At 53.3% G+C, this 16,644-nt stretch overlaps 1 protein-coding gene across 5 annotated transcripts in view; it reads left to right on the forward strand.

Annotated features, from left to right (window-relative positions):
• ABCC6 (ATP binding cassette subfamily C member 6) overlaps nucleotides 1–16,644 on the forward strand; it is a 49,319-nt gene that overhangs the window by 8,529 nt on the left and 24,146 nt on the right. For all 5 annotated transcript variants that reach the window (XM_039233611.1, XM_039233613.1, XM_039233612.1 and 2 more), the window contains exons 6-12: nucleotides 663–724; nucleotides 3,863–3,994; nucleotides 8,428–8,631; nucleotides 10,294–10,471; nucleotides 12,242–12,403; nucleotides 14,060–14,152; nucleotides 15,533–15,736. In XM_039233611.1, the coding sequence (XP_039089542.1) occupies nucleotides 663–724; nucleotides 3,863–3,994; nucleotides 8,428–8,631; nucleotides 10,294–10,471; nucleotides 12,242–12,403; nucleotides 14,060–14,152; nucleotides 15,533–15,736 (1,035 nt within the window). The remainder of the gene's footprint in view (nucleotides 1–662; nucleotides 725–3,862; nucleotides 3,995–8,427; nucleotides 8,632–10,293; nucleotides 10,472–12,241; nucleotides 12,404–14,059; nucleotides 14,153–15,532; nucleotides 15,737–16,644) is intronic.

Raw genomic sequence — 16,644 nt, forward strand, 5'->3', positions numbered from 1 at the left:
AGAGTTTACAACAGGGAGCACTGAACTAGCCTGAGAAATCAGGAAAGAATTATTTGAGGAAGAGACCACTGAGGAAAGATCACCTAAAAAATAAAGTGCTCAGCTACATGAGTAATCAAGTGAAAACTATAGTAGAACTTTTTAATTCTATGAGAATGGAAGAAAACATTAAAAATTGATAATAAGCTGTGATGGCAAAGATGTAGTGAAATAAGCAGTCTCACACCCCATTGGTCAAAGGTGAAGATGTCTGCAGTTTTTCTGGAACAGCCAGTAACATGTCAGGATGGATCCCTCCGCACCTCCTTGCCATATTCACTGAGGATGTTGTCGAGAATGTTACTGTCTGTGTCATGCAGGCCCCGTTATTTGACAGCTTCTTAGTCTCGGGGTTAGCAGTAGTTGTTCGTCTGGACAGCCGTTAGTTCTTACCTCGTGGTCACTGTCAGATTTGTGGCACAATCCCTTTTTGCCTTGCCTGCTAGGAAGCACCTCCGCCATGTGTTCACCTCCGACAAGCAGGCAGGACGTGTGAATGTGCACTTGCAGTGCTAAGCTCACGGTCTGTTCCTCCTGTTTTCCTGCCCTGGTTCCCTTGTCTTTTCCTGGCCATGAGATGTGAGACTTGTGGCTTCCCTTGACCCCATCTCTTGTCTTTACAGAATCCATGTCCGGAGGCTGGAGCTTCCTTCCCCTCCAAGGCCATGTTCTGGTGGATTTCTGGGTAAGTAAAGTAGCGGGGAAGGGGCCGCGGTGGTGTCCTCACCACCTGCACGTGCTGCCGTATTCGTCACTACCGCTCTTCCCCTGGGACATTTCCTCTCAGGCCTTCCCAGGTCAGCCAGGCTGCCTTCCTCCCCAGCCTCAGTGTTTCTCTGTCAGATCCCAGTGTGTCTAGTGTTCACACCCCAGTGTCTCACTCACTGGAGCGAGATCTGGGTTTGAGTCCTGGCTTTCCCTCTTAGCTGGCCCATATCACAAACATTCAGGGTCTGTTTTCCCCTCTGTAAAAGGGGAACAGCTCTACCTTCGCTAAATGCAATTTGCTTAGTGCTTGTACACAGCAGGTGCTCAACAAAATCAGATCTATTACTTGGCTGCATTCATTCCACCGGCATCTAATATGCACCTGCTATGTGCTAAGCACTGGGAGTGAGGAGATTAAAGACCACATCTTTTAGGGGCGCCAGGCTGGCTCAGTCAGCTAAGCGTCCGACTTCAGCTCAGGTCATGATCTCGCGGTTCGTGGGTTCAAGCCCCGCGTCGGGCTCTGTGCTGACAGCTCAGGGCCTGGAGCCTGCTTTGGATTCTGTGTCTCCCTCTCTCTCTCTGNGCTCTGTGCTGACAGCTCAGGGCCTGGAGCCTGCTTTGGATTCTGTGTCTCCCTCTCTCTCTCTGACCCTCCCCTGCTCACGCTGCTTCCCTCTCTCTCTCAGAAAAAAATAAAACATAAAAAAAAAAAAAAAAAAAAAAAACACATCTTTTACTCACCCAGAGGCTCCCAGAGGTGGAGAAGACAGATGTTTCTCTAGGGCCAGCACACCAGGCACTGAGGATGCCATGTCCCCTCCAGGCCACACTGCAGTCAGATCTTGGTAGCACCTGGCTTTGAATCCTGGCCTCGCCACTTCCTGGCTGTGTGACCCTGGGGAAGCTGCTTAACCTCTCTGCGTCTCAGTCCCCGCCCCTGTAAAATGAGGATAATAATAGCATCTACCTTATAGGGTGTGAGGATTAAATGAAATAAGGCATGGGAAGCACTGAGCACAGGGTCTAGCCCATAATGAGCATTATACAAAGTGGATGGTGAATACATAACTACTAGGATGCCCTGGGGGAGGCACTGGTTGGAAGTGCATACAATTTAGCTAAACAGCTCTAGAGAGGACCTAGCCCTCTGTTTCCCAAACACAGGCATTTATGGATCATTCTTCAAGCTCTTTGCCTTAATTGAGGTATTATTTTCCTTTCTTTACTTAATGGCTTTTTCTTTGTTTTTTTTTTCTATTTTTGAACTCATTTTTCTTTGTTTTAACTTTTTAAAAAAGTTTACTTTAAGAGAGAGAGAGAGAGAGGGGAGGAGAGAGAATGAGCAGGGAGGGCGCAGAGAGAGAGGCTGACGGAGGATCAGAAGCAGGCTCTATGCTGACAGCACAGAGACCGATGCAGGGCTTGAACCCATGAACTGTGAAATCATGACCCAAATCCAAATCAGATGTCCAACTGACTGAGCCACCCAGGCACCCCTGAGGGTTTTTTTTCCCCCTCTTTAAACCAATTCACTTTTTCTACTTCAACAAACTTTTTGAAAAGGAAACTTTCTATCACTGCCAAGTTGGAAAAAAAATCTATTAAATCACTTGCCACATAGATCTCCTCCCTAAATTTCACTGAAAACGAAGTCGTGTTAATAATTTCTAGGCCAGAACTAGATTGGCTCTGCAATTAAAAAAAAAAAAATACTTGGAAAGTCTCAGAGGGGAGCTTAGGAGCAGTAGCAAACATGACCATCTCCTTGGTGTTATTAGAAAGATCACATACCTGAGGAGTAATGGACCACACTCCCACCATGGAGTCTGCAGTAATTAATCATGTGTGTGTGTGTGTGTGTGTGTGTGTGCGTGCGTGCGCTGGTTCACAAGCTGCCCCCATACCTGGAAGGCAAGGAGAGACCGAAGACAGAATAGACCAGGCCATTGCCATTGGCAGGTGGCGGTTTTAATAAGCAAGGAAACTTACGAGGCTCGACCTGGGCAGCCACAAAGCGAAGAGGTCTCCACACCCGCCCGCCAGAATCTGACACGTTAACGTGGGGGCCTCCGCAGAGTTCAGACACACCGCCTTCTTCTCAAGGCTGCGTCCTTGAAACGACTTTTAGTGCAGGCCAAGCGGGCAGATCCTACCTTCTAAGGGCAAGGAGGGGCGAGGAGGCTCCCATTGCCCACGTCCAGCTCGCGGGACAACCGGAGGTCACGTCCTCTGCGTGACCTCCTCCAACAATGTGCCACCTACAGTCCAGTCCTAGTGGTGGGGAACTCTCTCATTGTAAGGTGAGAAAATTGAGATCCACTGATGGGAAGTGACGTGCCCAAGGTGACAGCTGAAAAACGGTTTCATGGGACAAATCTTTTGCCCTGTGTCAGGCGGTGAGGATATAGAAGAAAATAAAGGCAGGTCCATCCAATGGAGGAGAAAGTCACTCAATAAATAATCATATCAAAAAAGTAAATCATAATGACAACAAGCATTTTAAAGAAAAGTTCAGGAAAAGAATCTATAATGGGAAAATCTGTCTGGACTGAAGGGCCATCAGGTGGGTGTCTAAAGAAATCACGTCTAAGCCCACAGGTGAAGGCTAAGTAAGTGGCCAGGTGAAGAGTGGCAGGAAATAGGTTCTAAGCAGAGCAACACACATGTGCAAAGGTCCTGAGGCCAGGTGGCTGGAGAGGTGCATAAGGAGAGGAGTGGGGGCACTTAAAGCTGAGGGTGGAGCTCAGGTTCCCAACTCTGGACTTCTGACTCCTGGAGAGGTTTATTTCCCTCGCCACGCAGGTTGTCCGTCGGTTAAGTCACTTAATCTCTCTGAACCTCCATTTTCCCCCCTCATCTGTAAAATGGGCCAATAGTTATCACCATATGATCTCATGTGAGATTTAATGAGATAATCTTTGTAAACTGGGAAGTGCCCCACAAATGTTGGGTGTGCTTGGCCTAACTGCTTTCATTTTCCTGAGGGTCTAGCAGAGGAAAAGTGACTTACGCAGGGTCACACAGCTACCAGGCCAGGACCTTGGGGTGGGGGTGGGGGTGGGGTTGCGGAGAATGGCAGGAGGAGCTTGTGCTGATGACCCTCTTTTTACAGGCTGGTCTGGAGGGGCTACAGGAGGCCTTTGGAGCCAAAAGACCTCTGGTCACTCGGGCGAGAAAACTCCTCAGAAGCACTTGTTTCCCAGCTCGAGAGGGAATGGACGAGGAACCGCAGTGCGGCCCAGCGGTGAGTGTGTGAGAATCGGGAGCCCGGCCCGGCGCTTGGTCAGCAGAGCTCATCATTTGGCCCGAGCGCCACCCCAGACCCTCCTCTGGGCTCCACTGCCGCAGTCCCCTGTTTCCCAGCGGCTCCCACTGAGCATCACCTGACCAGGCCCAGGGGCATTTCCTCCCAGAGTGCTTTGCAGGCTCCAGGACAGCGTGGGTGCCTCCGAGGGAAGCGGCAGGCAGGAAACAGATCGGGAGGGGGCTTGGTGGTGGGGTCCACGACGTGCAGCCAGCTACTCACTGTCTAACCGAGGGAGTCATTCCCTGGGCCTCGGTCCTCTTTCGTCTGTTCAGTGAAGATGCCCTTAGCTTGTGGGGATGGGAAAAAAAGATTTGTAGAGGGGGAGCCTGGGGGGCTCTGTTGGTTAAGCATCCAGCTTCAGCTCAGGTCATGATCTCACGGATCGTGGGTTCGAGCCCCGCGTCGGGCTCTGTGCTGACTGCCAGCTCAGAGCCTGGAGCCTATGTCAGAGTCTGTGTCTCCCTCTCTCTCTGACCCTCCCCTGCACACGCGGTCTCTCTCTCTCAGAAATAAATAAAACATTAAAAAAATTTAAAAAAAAAGATTTGTAGAAAAGAACTTGGCGAATACCTCAAAAACGGTAAAAGCTCAAACAGTATCAGTTATCTAGAGTTTTTCAGGCTTTCTCTAGTCCTGCCTGCCCTGCCTTCTGTGGCATCTCTGGAAACTTCTGTGGTCCACTCTGACTCTGAGGAACCCAGTAGGGAACCTCTGGCCTTACAGAAAAGAGCTGTCGACACAGGTTTCATTACACGTGAGTTAAATGCGGTCTTGCCATGAAGTAGTTGATGACTTTGGCCAAATCATGTGACCTTCGTGTTTCAGGGGACAGACAAAAATACCTTAACTGTGTGGCAAGTGTAACGGGTTCCCCTGTGTACTCTAGGGCTTTGTGGGGGTTGTTGTGAATTGCTGAATCCTCCAAATTAGAAGGAGAGACCGTCTCTTGACTCACATAGCTTAGAAGGCAGGTCTAGCCTCAGGTGGGGCTGGATCCAGGGGCTTGCATCATATCCAAATTCTTTCTCTCCATCTCTCAGCTCAGCTGATGTGCTGGCCTGCTTCCTCTTCTGCCAGCAGCAACTCCAGCAAATGGAGTGTCTCTCCTAGCACCTATAGAAAGTGCTAGGGAAGGCCTCTGATTGGCTGACTCGAGTCATGTGCCAATCAGGGATCAATGCCATGGCCAGGGGGGTGGGCCCCATGATCGGTAGCCCCTTCAGAGCCACAGTGGGATGTGTTTTTCTAAAAGGGGTGAATGACATGAGCAAGTCAAAATGGCAACTCATTGTAGGCATATTTTGTTGAATTGTGCCTCTAGTCTTACATGATTTCTAAGTGGCTGAATTCATTCAAAAGGGCCCTGGAGGGGGGTGCCTGGGTGGCTCAGTTGGTTAAGCATCCAATCTCACAGTTTGTGAGTTCAAGCCCCACAACAGACTCTGCGCTGACAGCTTAGAGCCTGGAGCCTGCTTCGGATTCTGTGTCTCCCTCTCTCTCTGCCCCTCCCCTGCTCACACTGTCTCTCTCTCTCGAAAATAAGTAAACATAGTTGGGTTTTTTGTTTTGTTTTGTTTTGTTTTTTAAAGGTCCTAGAGGTCTTTCCACTCTCTTCCATCTGTGACCTCCCCTGGGGGGGCCTGAGAACATGGAGCCAGGATAGAAACATTCTACACGACAGTTTAAGAAGCCATAGCAATTGACAGAGAGGAGGTAGGCAGGGCCATACAAAGGTCTCCCTGAGTGATTTTCTGAGTTGACTGATGACGCACAGAAAGAACTTTGGTTTTATTCCTGAAGTATTTTGCAATTTTGGGGGGAAGGGTGAGGACGCCATCTCGAGAGGTCAGGAGCCAGCCACCCGCAGACCAGATCAGGTTCCCTGGGTGTGTGGTCTGCATGTTGTTTGGGGTTTTTTGTTTCTTTTCTTTCTTTCTTTTTTTTTTTTTTTTTGTTTGTATGTAAAACATTGGAGATTTCATATAAAAATCTGGAATTCTGGTCTGTTTTAAAGGAGACGAGCAGAGCCAGGTCACGTCCCCTGTGTGGTGGCAGGGGAGTGGATCTGGGCAGCAGGAGCCCCCGTGGGCAGGGCATTGGTGGCCACAGTCTGTTCCACTCCCTTTTGTCTTCCCTCGCTTGGACCTGGACACTCACTCACCCCCCCCGCCCCTCCCCGTGGTCATTTGCACGCCCTGCACTAAATGGCCTCCAGTCCAGAGACCTAACTTGGAGCGTGAGGCCCGCTGGAAAGGAGGAGCCTGGCTACAGCGCCTGCACGCGGGACCCAGTGATGCAGAATTCTGAGGTGCGCAACCAGAACAGGATGGAGCAAAACATCCAGCTGCAAAGAGGCCTTCATAGGCATCTCCTGGCCACCCCTTTTACAGATGGAAACACTGAGGCTCAGGGGAAAGGGGACAGAGCAGGCATTTGAATCGCAGGCTCCTGGCTCCAAGGCAGGTTCTGTCCATCAAACCAGAGTGCCTGTCTTCCTGCCTCCCTCCCTCCCCTCCTTCCTTCCCCCCCTCCCTCCATCTTTCCATCCTTCCTTCCTTCCACAAACCTTTACAACTTTATGCACCAGGCACTCCTGTCAGGCCCTTTACACACATCACACATCTGTTTGTTTCCATTCATTTGGCAAGTATTTATCGAGTGCCTACTACATTCAGGAGCTGAATATGGGGGGAAGTCCCGGCGAAGCCTGCCCCCTGGAGCGCTGACGAGATCAGTACATAACGGTGATATGGGGGAGAGTGAACATGGCTTTGCAGGCCATGAATTACTCAATGGGCTCTGATGGGGAGGGGTGGCCAGGTGACGAGAAGGTGACATCTCTTTAGCATCGGAGACCCAAATGCCAAAATGTTTGTGAGGAGCAAGCCATGCCCAGCTGAGCGACAGACCCTTCAGAGATGCCAAATCAAACATGCCAGACCACGGTCAAGGGGCAAGGCCTTGGCTTGTTAGCAAAGGTCTGGCCACCAATGCTCACCAAGGTTGTTTTTTTTCCCCTTCATTCCAAAAATTTTTGTGAGGGAGGCTCACAAAGAGGTACTATGTGAACCACGAATCGAGATCCGGTCTCAGAGCCCTGCTCTGTCCTCACTGTGTGACCTTGAGCAGCTGTCACCACCTTTCAGAGCCTCAATCTTCTCCTAGGGAAAATGGGAGCCCACGATGCCCACCAGGCAGGGAAGTCAAGAAAAATCAACAAACTGGTGTGTGCACAGGGCTGATCCCAGGGCCTGGCCCCAGCTCCCGGCTCTGTAAACAGGCACTGAAATTACTGATAAAGCCAGAGGTTGTCGGAGCTGGAAGAAACTCAAAGAGTGCGACCAGCCCCATCCTTGCACGTGTGAGGACACAGAGGCACAGAGAAGGCAGTTGTCTGCCCAAGGCCACACAGCACCCAGACTGTCAGCAGCTGAGGACCTGTCTGGCTGGCTCTCCCACTCCCCACCTTCCCTCTGGCTTCTGTCTGAGGTTTCATCCAGACCAGGAATGCTGGGCCCATGGACATCAGCTGTGATTCTAAACTGGTCCTAGACCAGCTCTAAACCACCTAAGGGCTAGCCAGGCGTGCACGGGAAAAGGGGAGCTGCTTTCATGGCTCGCAGAATGCCTGGGCTCTAAAGGCAAGGAGCTGGGATCAAATCCCAGTTCTTCAACTTCTCAGCCATGTGGCCTTGGACAAGTTCATTCTAAACCTTCATTTCCCCATCTGTGAAGTGGGGTTAACACCTAGCTTGCCAGCTTCTCCAGAGGACCGAGGAGTGCCTGGCACATAGTAGGTGCTCAGTGTGTGTGCCTTCCCATCACCACCCGTAACGCCTTACGGCTGCCCTCCTGCCCTGCCCCGCCCCTGCCCTGTTGTCTCATAGAGGGGTCCTCCGGGGGACAAAGAACAGCTGAGGGAGCAAGGCGGGATGCCTGTCCGCTCATCCCCCTTGCTGGGAAAACGGTCCCGTAGCGCCTGGTCCTTCCGGAGGCTCCTCTGCCCCCTCTGGGAGGATGTAAACGGACCATCTCAGTCCGTTCAGGCGCCTGTAACAAGATACCGGAGGCTGAGTGGCTTCCAAACCACAGTCAGTCAGTTCTCACAGTGCTGGAGGCTGGGCACTCCAGGACCAGAGCCCCTACAGGTTCTGTCTCCCGGTTCCCGGTGGCCGTGTCTCCCCGGTGTTCTCACGTGGGGACAGGAGGGAGCCGTCTGCCCTACCCCCGAGACCGCCTCACCTCCCCCAAAATACCATCACCCTGGGGGTTAGATTTTAACATGAGAGTTTGGGCAGGGGGGTGGGGGGCCGGAAACAAATATTCAGTCCCTGGCAATGACCCAGAGCCATTTTCTCCTCTCCCTTAAGGCACGCCAAGGCGAGAGCAGCTAAAAAGAAAGACAGGTGTGGCGGGGAGGCCCCGGAGGTGGAGGTCCTCCTGCAGCCAGAAGGGAGCCAGAGGGGCCTGCTGCTGAGGGCCATGTGGCAGATGTTCCGTTCCTCCTTCCTCCTGGGGACCCTCTGCATCATCATCTCTGATGTCTTCAGGTTTGCTGTCCCCAAACTCCTCAGGTGGGTCCAGGCCTTGGGTGCCTTGCTAAGGCTGGCGGTCCCTTCCTTAATGGGAAGTTCCAGAGTCGGCGGGCATCAGCTCTCTTTCTTCCTCTGCCTAGTCCTCTGGGGTGCCCAGGCCACCGGAGAGTGGGTGAAAAGGGTACTGAGGAAGGGAAACAATACTGAGAAAGTGACTAACCTCAGGGAGAGAAGATGAATGAATTCTACTCTGACTGTATCAGTCAGCTTTTGCTGTGTAACAAAACAACCCAAAAGCGAGGGGCTTCCAACCACTTCTTTAGCTCGTGGTAATGCGGGTCAGCAGTTTGGGCTGCGCTCGGCTGGCAGTTCTTCTTCCCTCAGTCGGGTTCACCCACCTGTCTGCGGCCAGCGGTGTGTGAAGCTGGCTGGGGGCTGGCAGGGCTGAGACAGTCTCAGCTGGGACAGCTTGTCTCTGCTCCATGTGGTCCACGGTGCTAGCTCCGGCTCGTTCACGCGGCCACTTGGCAGGGCTCGAAGACGCAGAGCAAAAAGGCCATTTTCTCCTGAGGCCTCGGGCTTGGAGCTGGCACAGTTTTCCCTCCACTGAGCTTTCTGGGCCAAAGCTGGTTGTACGGCCAGCCCCGATTCAGGGGATGGTGTATACGTTTGCTGCGGATACCATAACCAAGTATTACAGGCTTAGACAGCAGAAGTTCATTTCCTCACAGTTCTGGAGGCTGGAGGTCCAAGATCAAGACCGATGTTATCTGAGGCCTCTCTCGGACGTGCTGTGCCCTCACATGGTCTTTCCCGTGTGTGTGTGGTGTCTGTAGTATCTCCCTGTGTGTGTAGACTTGCTCTTAGGAGGACACCAGTCAAATGGGATTAGGGTTCCACCCTGATGGCCTTATTTTAACTAAATCTCCCCTCGAAAGGCCCAATCTCCAAATACAGGTGCATTCTAAAGTACTGGGAATTGGGATTTAACATAGAGATTTTGTGGGGACACAGTTCAGCCCATAACAGGTGGAGATAAAATACTCCCCTCTAGGTCAAAGGAGCAGCCATCACACTGAAAATGGGTGTGGAGAGGGGCGCCTGGGTGGCTCAGCCGGTGAAGCGTCTGACTCCTGATCTCGACTCAGGTCACGATCTCACAGTTCGTGGGATAGAGCCCAGCGTCGAGCTCTGTGCTGAAAGAGTGGAGCCTGCCTGGGATTTTCTCTCTCTCTCTGCCCCTTCCTTGCTCATGTGCTTGTACTCTCATTCTCTTTCTCTCTCAAAATAAATAAACTTAAAAAAAAAAAAAAGAGGGGCGCCTGGGTGGCTCAGTCAGTTAACCATCTGACTTCGGCTCTGGTCATGATCTCACGGTTTGTGGGTTCGAGCCCCGCGTCGGGCTCTGTGCTGACAGCCAGCTCAGAGCCTGGAACCTGTCTTCAGATTCTGTATCTCCCTCTCTCTCTGACCCTCCCCTGCTCATGCCGTGTCTCTCTCTCTCTCTCTCTCTCAAAAAATAAATAAATATTGTTTTTAATTTAAAAAAAATAAAATGAGTGTGGACGGTAGGAGAAATAACTTGCATTTTGGCAAACATGTCAACCACACTGTCTGACCCTGCACACCTTGCCAGGCTCAGGCAAAAGTAACAGCCACGGCTGCCTTCTCTTACCACTTGGACGCTCCCTCTCTCAACAGCCTCTTCCTAGAGTTTATTGGGAATCCCACGACCCCGGCCTGGAAGGGGTATCTCCTCGCGGTGCTGATGTTCCTCTCTGCCTTCCTGCAAACAGTATGGGAGCAGCAGTACATGTACAGACTCAAGGTGCTGCAGATGAGGCTGCGAACGGCCATCACTGGCCTGGTGTACAGGAAGGTGAGCTCTGGGTGAGAGGTGTAGGTCTTTCCCATCTCTCCATTTCTTCTCAATTTATATTAAACATTCTAGCCCAGAAGGGTCACATCATATCATCTGCGCCTGAAAATGCCCTCATTCATTACTTTGCTCATTTGTAGCCACTCTCACCTCCTTGGTTATTTTCATAAGACCTTGAGTGATCCGACCCGGGGACCTCTCCAACTCCATAACAACACACACCTGCTCTCTTGCTCAGCCCACTCCAGCCACAAACATACCAGGCAACCTTCCACCTCAGGGCCCTTGCACTTGCTGTTCCTCCTACCTGGATACCATTTCCATTTCTTTTCATGTACCCACCCTCCACTCATCCCCCATGAGGGTAAAGAGCTAATCTTGGGGCTGTGTGGAAACCAGATGGAGGTGGACTGTCAACTTCACCATCAGGCAACCCTGCTTGTGGTAATAATGACCCCTGACCCTTGGTAAGTTCATCTGGGCTGAGAGTTCCATCAGTGGAGCAGGAGTACCTGATGGGAAGCCATAGCCTTGAGCTTCTTTTGGTGCAGGGGCTCTTGTCTACTCAGTCCTTCCTGGCTCACTCCCCTACCCTCTTATTTCTTCCCTCACCCACTCAGCAGAGACCATGACAAATAGAACTTAGCACTCATACAAGCTGGAAGGGGTCCACTGTGACCCCAGGGCCGGGACACATCTGGGGCTGCCAGAGAACCAGGTTGGTGTGTGGGGGGCACATGCCTTCAGGGACTGATCTAACACCCTGTCTAGCTCATGCCTCGCCTTGGTCACCGTGGATTCCAAGCTTGGCCTAGTCCTTTATAAGGCCCTTCAGCTTTGCATAAGTTGGTCAACTTCTCTGTGTCTCAGTTTCCTTGGCTGTAAAATGGGGTTAGCCATTCTGCATTTCATTGATTCTAGTCTCACTTTTTTTTAAAAAAATTTTTAAATGTTTTATTTATTTCTGAGAGAGAGAGAGAGAGAGAGAGACAGCATGAGCAGGGGAGGGTCAGAGAGAGAGGGAGACACAGAATCTGAAGCAGGCTCCAGGCTCTGAGCTGGCAGTCAGCACAGAGCCCAACACGGGGCTCGAACCCACGAACCGTGAGATCGTGACCTGAGCCGAAGTTGGACATTTAACTGACTGAGCCACCCAGGTGCCCCAAGTCTCACTTTTTTCTTAACCCTTCTGAAATCAAGACATGTATCATGTGTCTTAATTTAATTGTACCTATTTTTTTTTCCTTAGTGACACAAAAGCAGAATGTTCCATCCATAGCACTGTGGGTTGAATGAAATGTGGCAGTGCCTACCCCATCTGGGGGTGGGATGGGCCCCATCACAGAAAACGATGACCCTGCTCATTTCGTGCAGTGCCTGGGACACAGCTGGCACTCAGCAGATGACCACCCTTGTCATCATAAACCCACAGGTTTTACACACCATGCTACTCACTTATCATAGCAGTGCTTTAGGGGTTTCAGAGCATTTTCTCTTTTGTCATCTCTCCAAATTCTCACAACGGCCCTGGGAGGTTGGCCTAGGAGATTTACTAGCCCACTTTACAGATGAGTGAACTGAGGCTGGATAGCAAGGAGACCCGCCTCTGCCAGCAAGGGCAGGCCAGCTTAGACCCCAGACCTCCCAGGTAGCTGTGCTCTAGCTCTGCCCGTGCTTTGGGCCTCCCTGCCTCGTGCGCCTCCCTGCCTTCGCCCCCCACCCATCCCGCCCTTCCCTCTGGCTCGAGTCTCAGCCCTCTGCCCCACCCAGGTCCTGGTCCTGTCCAGCGCCTCCAGAAAAGCCAGCGCAGTGGGCGACGTGGTCAACCTGGTGTCCGTGGATGTGCAGCGGCTGACCGAGAGCATCATCTACCTCAACGGGCTGTGGCTGCCAGCCATCTGGATCGCCGTCTGCTTTGTCTACCTCTGGCAGGTGTGCCATAGGTCTCAGGCTCTCGGCAGGTGCATCAGGGGCATATCGACTGCAGGCGAGCGTGAACACTCCCCAGTACCATCCAGTGGGTGTCATCTCGGCTTCTGTACATCTACCTCCACCGCCCCGCCCCTACCCTATGGGGCACGGGGCCAGGGCCCTTTCTGACCCGCTGCCTTGTAGCCAGGACCCCGCAGGCAGTGGGCACACATCAGGCGCTTCAAACATTACCTGACACGCAGTACAGAGGTATTAGTTGCTATCGTTAGGAAGGGAGAGGGGGACAAAGGACACCTGGGAAAATGCAGAGCAGGCAGACCTCTGACCCAAGCAAATCTGCAGAGGACCCCCCCATCACCTTCCTGGCCGCTCGGCGGACGGCCCCTAACATCAGAAGGTCGCGCTGAAATCCTGGGTAAGGGGGGAGCGGACATTGAAGTTGCCACACTTAGCATCTGTAACACTTCTTTCCAAATGATACTATTTTTGCCAGCGAACTTCTGACCTTCCCTTCACCTGTCTTTTGAGTATTTTCCCAACACTGGCCGAGGGCAGGCGTTTGCCTTCTGGGCACTTCTCCCACTTGGCCACTGGGTGGCGTGATTGCTGCGTAAATGAAACCCACTGGCTTGCTCTGTCATCAAGATTACAAAATCACGTTCTTGAAAGCGGAGAGGGGAACCTGAGGGCCACAGACCGAAGAGGGGTGGGGTTTGCCTAGAGACTGGGCCCAAATGCCTCGGGAGGAATCTCATTCACAACCACTTAGAAATCACTTACTCCACCCCTAACTCCACAGTTTCTGGACAGAGAAACCAAAGCTGGGGCACCTGGATGGCTCAGCCGGTTAAGCCTCTGCCTTCGGCCCCGGTCATGATCTCACGGTTCTTGAGTTCCAACCCCACATCGGGCTCTGTGCTGTCAGCCTGGCAGCACAGACCCCACTTTGGATCCTCGTACCCCCTCTGCCCTTCCCCTGCTTGTGCTCTCCCGAAAAATTAATATATACAGAGAGAGAGAGAGAGCGCGCGCACAACCAAAGAGGGAACGTAACTGTCCCAAAGTCACAAAGCTGGGGATGTGGAGGGATAGGGCTGCCAGACAAAATACAGGACGTCCAGTTAAATATGAATTTTAGAGAAACCGAATAATTTCTTAGTATAAGTATATCCCAAATATAGCATGGGATATACTTATACTAAAAAGTCATTTGCTATTTCATCTGAAAAAATTCAGATTTGCCTGGGCATCCTGTACGTTTTTTGGTTAAATCTGGCAACCTTGTCAGGGTGAGATGAAGACTAGGTTAACGATTTATGACCCGGGCACTTATTCTAGGTGATGTGCAGGGCTGGATTTCCCTTTCACAGATGAGGACACTGCAGCTTACGGAGGTTAAGTAGCTTGCGCGAGGCCACACCATTCAGTGCCAGGGGCAGGATTTGAACTCAGACCCTGATTCCGGAGACCTGACTTCACCGCTGGGGCCAGGCGTGCACTCTCTAGAAGCATGAGTACCCTCAGCACGTGGCCGCTGGCTGCCCCCGTCAGCTTCCCTGGGATACCCTGCCTTAGGACACGAGCCCTCACACCCCTTGGTGTGTTCAGCTGGGCTCCCGGAGGTGGCCTGTGACCTCCCACCCTCTCTGTCTCCAGCTTCTAGGACCCTCTGCCCTCACTGCCATCGCTGTCTTCTTGAGCCTCCTCCCTCTGAATTTCTTCATCACCAAGAAGAGGAAACAGCATCAGGTTTGGCATTTGGGCGAAGGGACACACTGGGCGGGAAGCGGGGAGGGCGGGCTGCACGTCACGGGTCTGTCGGTGCAGGTGCGGGGAGATGAGGAGGGGAGGGAGGATCTGGAGGCGCGAGCCTTCCTGGCCACTTGGAGCTCTGCCTTCCCCCCGCTGCCCCGTCCCAGTGGACGGCTGCTCCGGCATTTGGGCCACACGCCAACCATGGGTCAGCCTGGACGCCTCTCGTTCTCGCACGCCATCCCTCAGCGGATGCGCCCAGAATGTTGCCCCGTTCCGCCCTCGCTGGCTCCCCGCTCCTGCCCTCGTCACCCCTCTCTGCTCAGAACCACAGTGGCTCGCATTTCCCCGAGAGTCAGAGCCGGGTGGCCCCCAGGCCAGCTGTGATCGGGCCCCGCCCCCTGCCTCTCTGCCCTCCCCTAACCCTCACACCCCCCTCAGGGCCTTTGCTCCTATGGTGCTCTCTGCCTGGAGCTCCTTTACCCCCCAGACATCCCTGTCTCCCCCCTCACAGAGCCCTGGTGACAGTGGCACGCCCCCCCCCTCCATATGCACCTGCTGGTCAACTTGGCCTGCCCGTTTGCTTCCGTGCCGCTCGCCAGATGCCCCTGGCGCTCACTCTCGTTAGACTGCAAGCTTCCCAGCAGCAGGGACCATGCACTGATGCAGTCTCAGCATCTAGAACAGTGCTTGTTACTCGGGAGGACGGAGGGAGGGAGGAACGTAGGTCCCACATAGACTGTGTCTCCTCGCCTGTGTGGCCTCCCCTGAGACATTCTCCACACCTGCCCCTGTGACAGCGCCCCTCCTCGGTGGAACACGGTGGCCCCCAGACTCTTCTGCCTGCCTGCCAAGGCCCAACGTGGTCCAGCCTGCCTCCCGCCCTTCGCAGCCCCCCCACCCTCTCTGACCACACTGCCCATCTCTGGATTGTGCTGTCCCCTCCATCTTCCTCGTCCACCTCACCCACCTATTTGCGCACTCAGCACCTCCTCATCAGAGCTCACGGTCACTCCCGCCTCCAGGAAGCCTTCCCTGTGGCACCGCACCCAGGCCGAGCCGGGGCTCCGCCTCCCCCACCTCCTCCCTGGTGTTTGGAAGATTCCCTCTGTCCCTCTGTGATGGTGCATCATCTCGCCCACAATGAGGGCAGAAGCTCGGGGGTGGGAGGGAGAAGGCGCCTCGCCTGCGGTGGTCCAGGTGCATGATGACCGTGGCTTGGGCCAGGACTGTGGGGACAGGGATACTGAGAGGCAGACAGCCTGGGACCTGCTGTGGAATCAACCGCCTTTGCTGAAGGTGGGGTGTGATGGTTTGGGGGAAGGAGAATTCTAAATGTTTCCCTGACCTCTCCCCTCTTCTTCCCTCCGGTACCAGGAAGAGCACATGAGGCAGAAAGACTCTAGGGCACGGCTCACCAGCTGCATCATCAGGAATGTGAAGATGGTCAAGTCCCACGGCTGGGAGGAAGCCTTTCTAGAAAGAGTGCTGCACATCCGGGGCCGGGAGCTGGGCGCCCTGAGGACCTCCAGCCTCCTCTTCTCTGTGTCTCTCGTGTCCTTCCGAGTGTCCACGTTTCTGGTGAGCTCACTCTGACCTCTCTGTAGAGCACAGATGGAGGGAGGGAGTCCTGGGGAAGGGACGAGGCAGGCAGAGCCCCCCGATGCCCCAGATCCGGGAGCCTTTCTTTGCAGACCACGCTGTCCATCCAAACATACCTTTCCTGGATCCTTCCCAGCCAGAGATCCTTGCTTCATGCTGAGTGAGCTAATCCTGAAGGCGGTAGTGGCTGATAAGGTCTCCCATTCTCCTGTAGAAGGTTCCAGCATCTGGAACTGTTGTTGCTGCTTCTGGCGAGCAGGTTCCTCAGAGGGAGAACCCCATCCACACCGATGCCGGCTGTCGGATGGCCATAGTGCCCCCCCGCCCCCCACTGCCCACACTGGCCCCGGTGCCTGTCCAGTTCCCCCGCGATCTCACACACTGCTGCCGGATCAGCCTTCCTCGTGCACGGCCGGCCGTGACTTCATCGTGCGGGGCAGCACACAGACTTGCAGTGACTCACTGCTGCATAAGTGAATAATCCACACTCCTCAGCAGACATTCACGGCTGATGCAGGAGGGCCTTAATCACTTGTTTCCAGAAGGATTAGGCTCCCCCTGGGACCATCTGGAGTCACCGACACAGTCAACCCTGAGAACCACAAGTAGCATCGCTCACAAACATGAGAGCTCCCCAGATAGGATTGCTGAGTCACTACCGCATAGAATGACCATCATACCGAGTGACCATCACACTAAGTGGCCATCACACCGAGTGACCATCACACCGAGTGACCATAAGTGACCATCGCACTGAGTGACCGTCACACCGAATGACTGTCACACTAAGTGGCCATCAGAGTGACCATCACACCGAATGACCGTCATGGAATGACCATAAGTGACCATCACACCAAGTTGACTGTCACATTAAGTGGCCACGGTGT

This window comes from Hyaena hyaena, unplaced genomic scaffold (genome assembly GCF_003009895.1).
Source record: "Hyaena hyaena isolate Hyena2069 unplaced genomic scaffold, ASM300989v1 scaffold_76, whole genome shotgun sequence".
Taxonomy (NCBI): domain Eukaryota; kingdom Metazoa; phylum Chordata; class Mammalia; order Carnivora; family Hyaenidae; genus Hyaena; species Hyaena hyaena.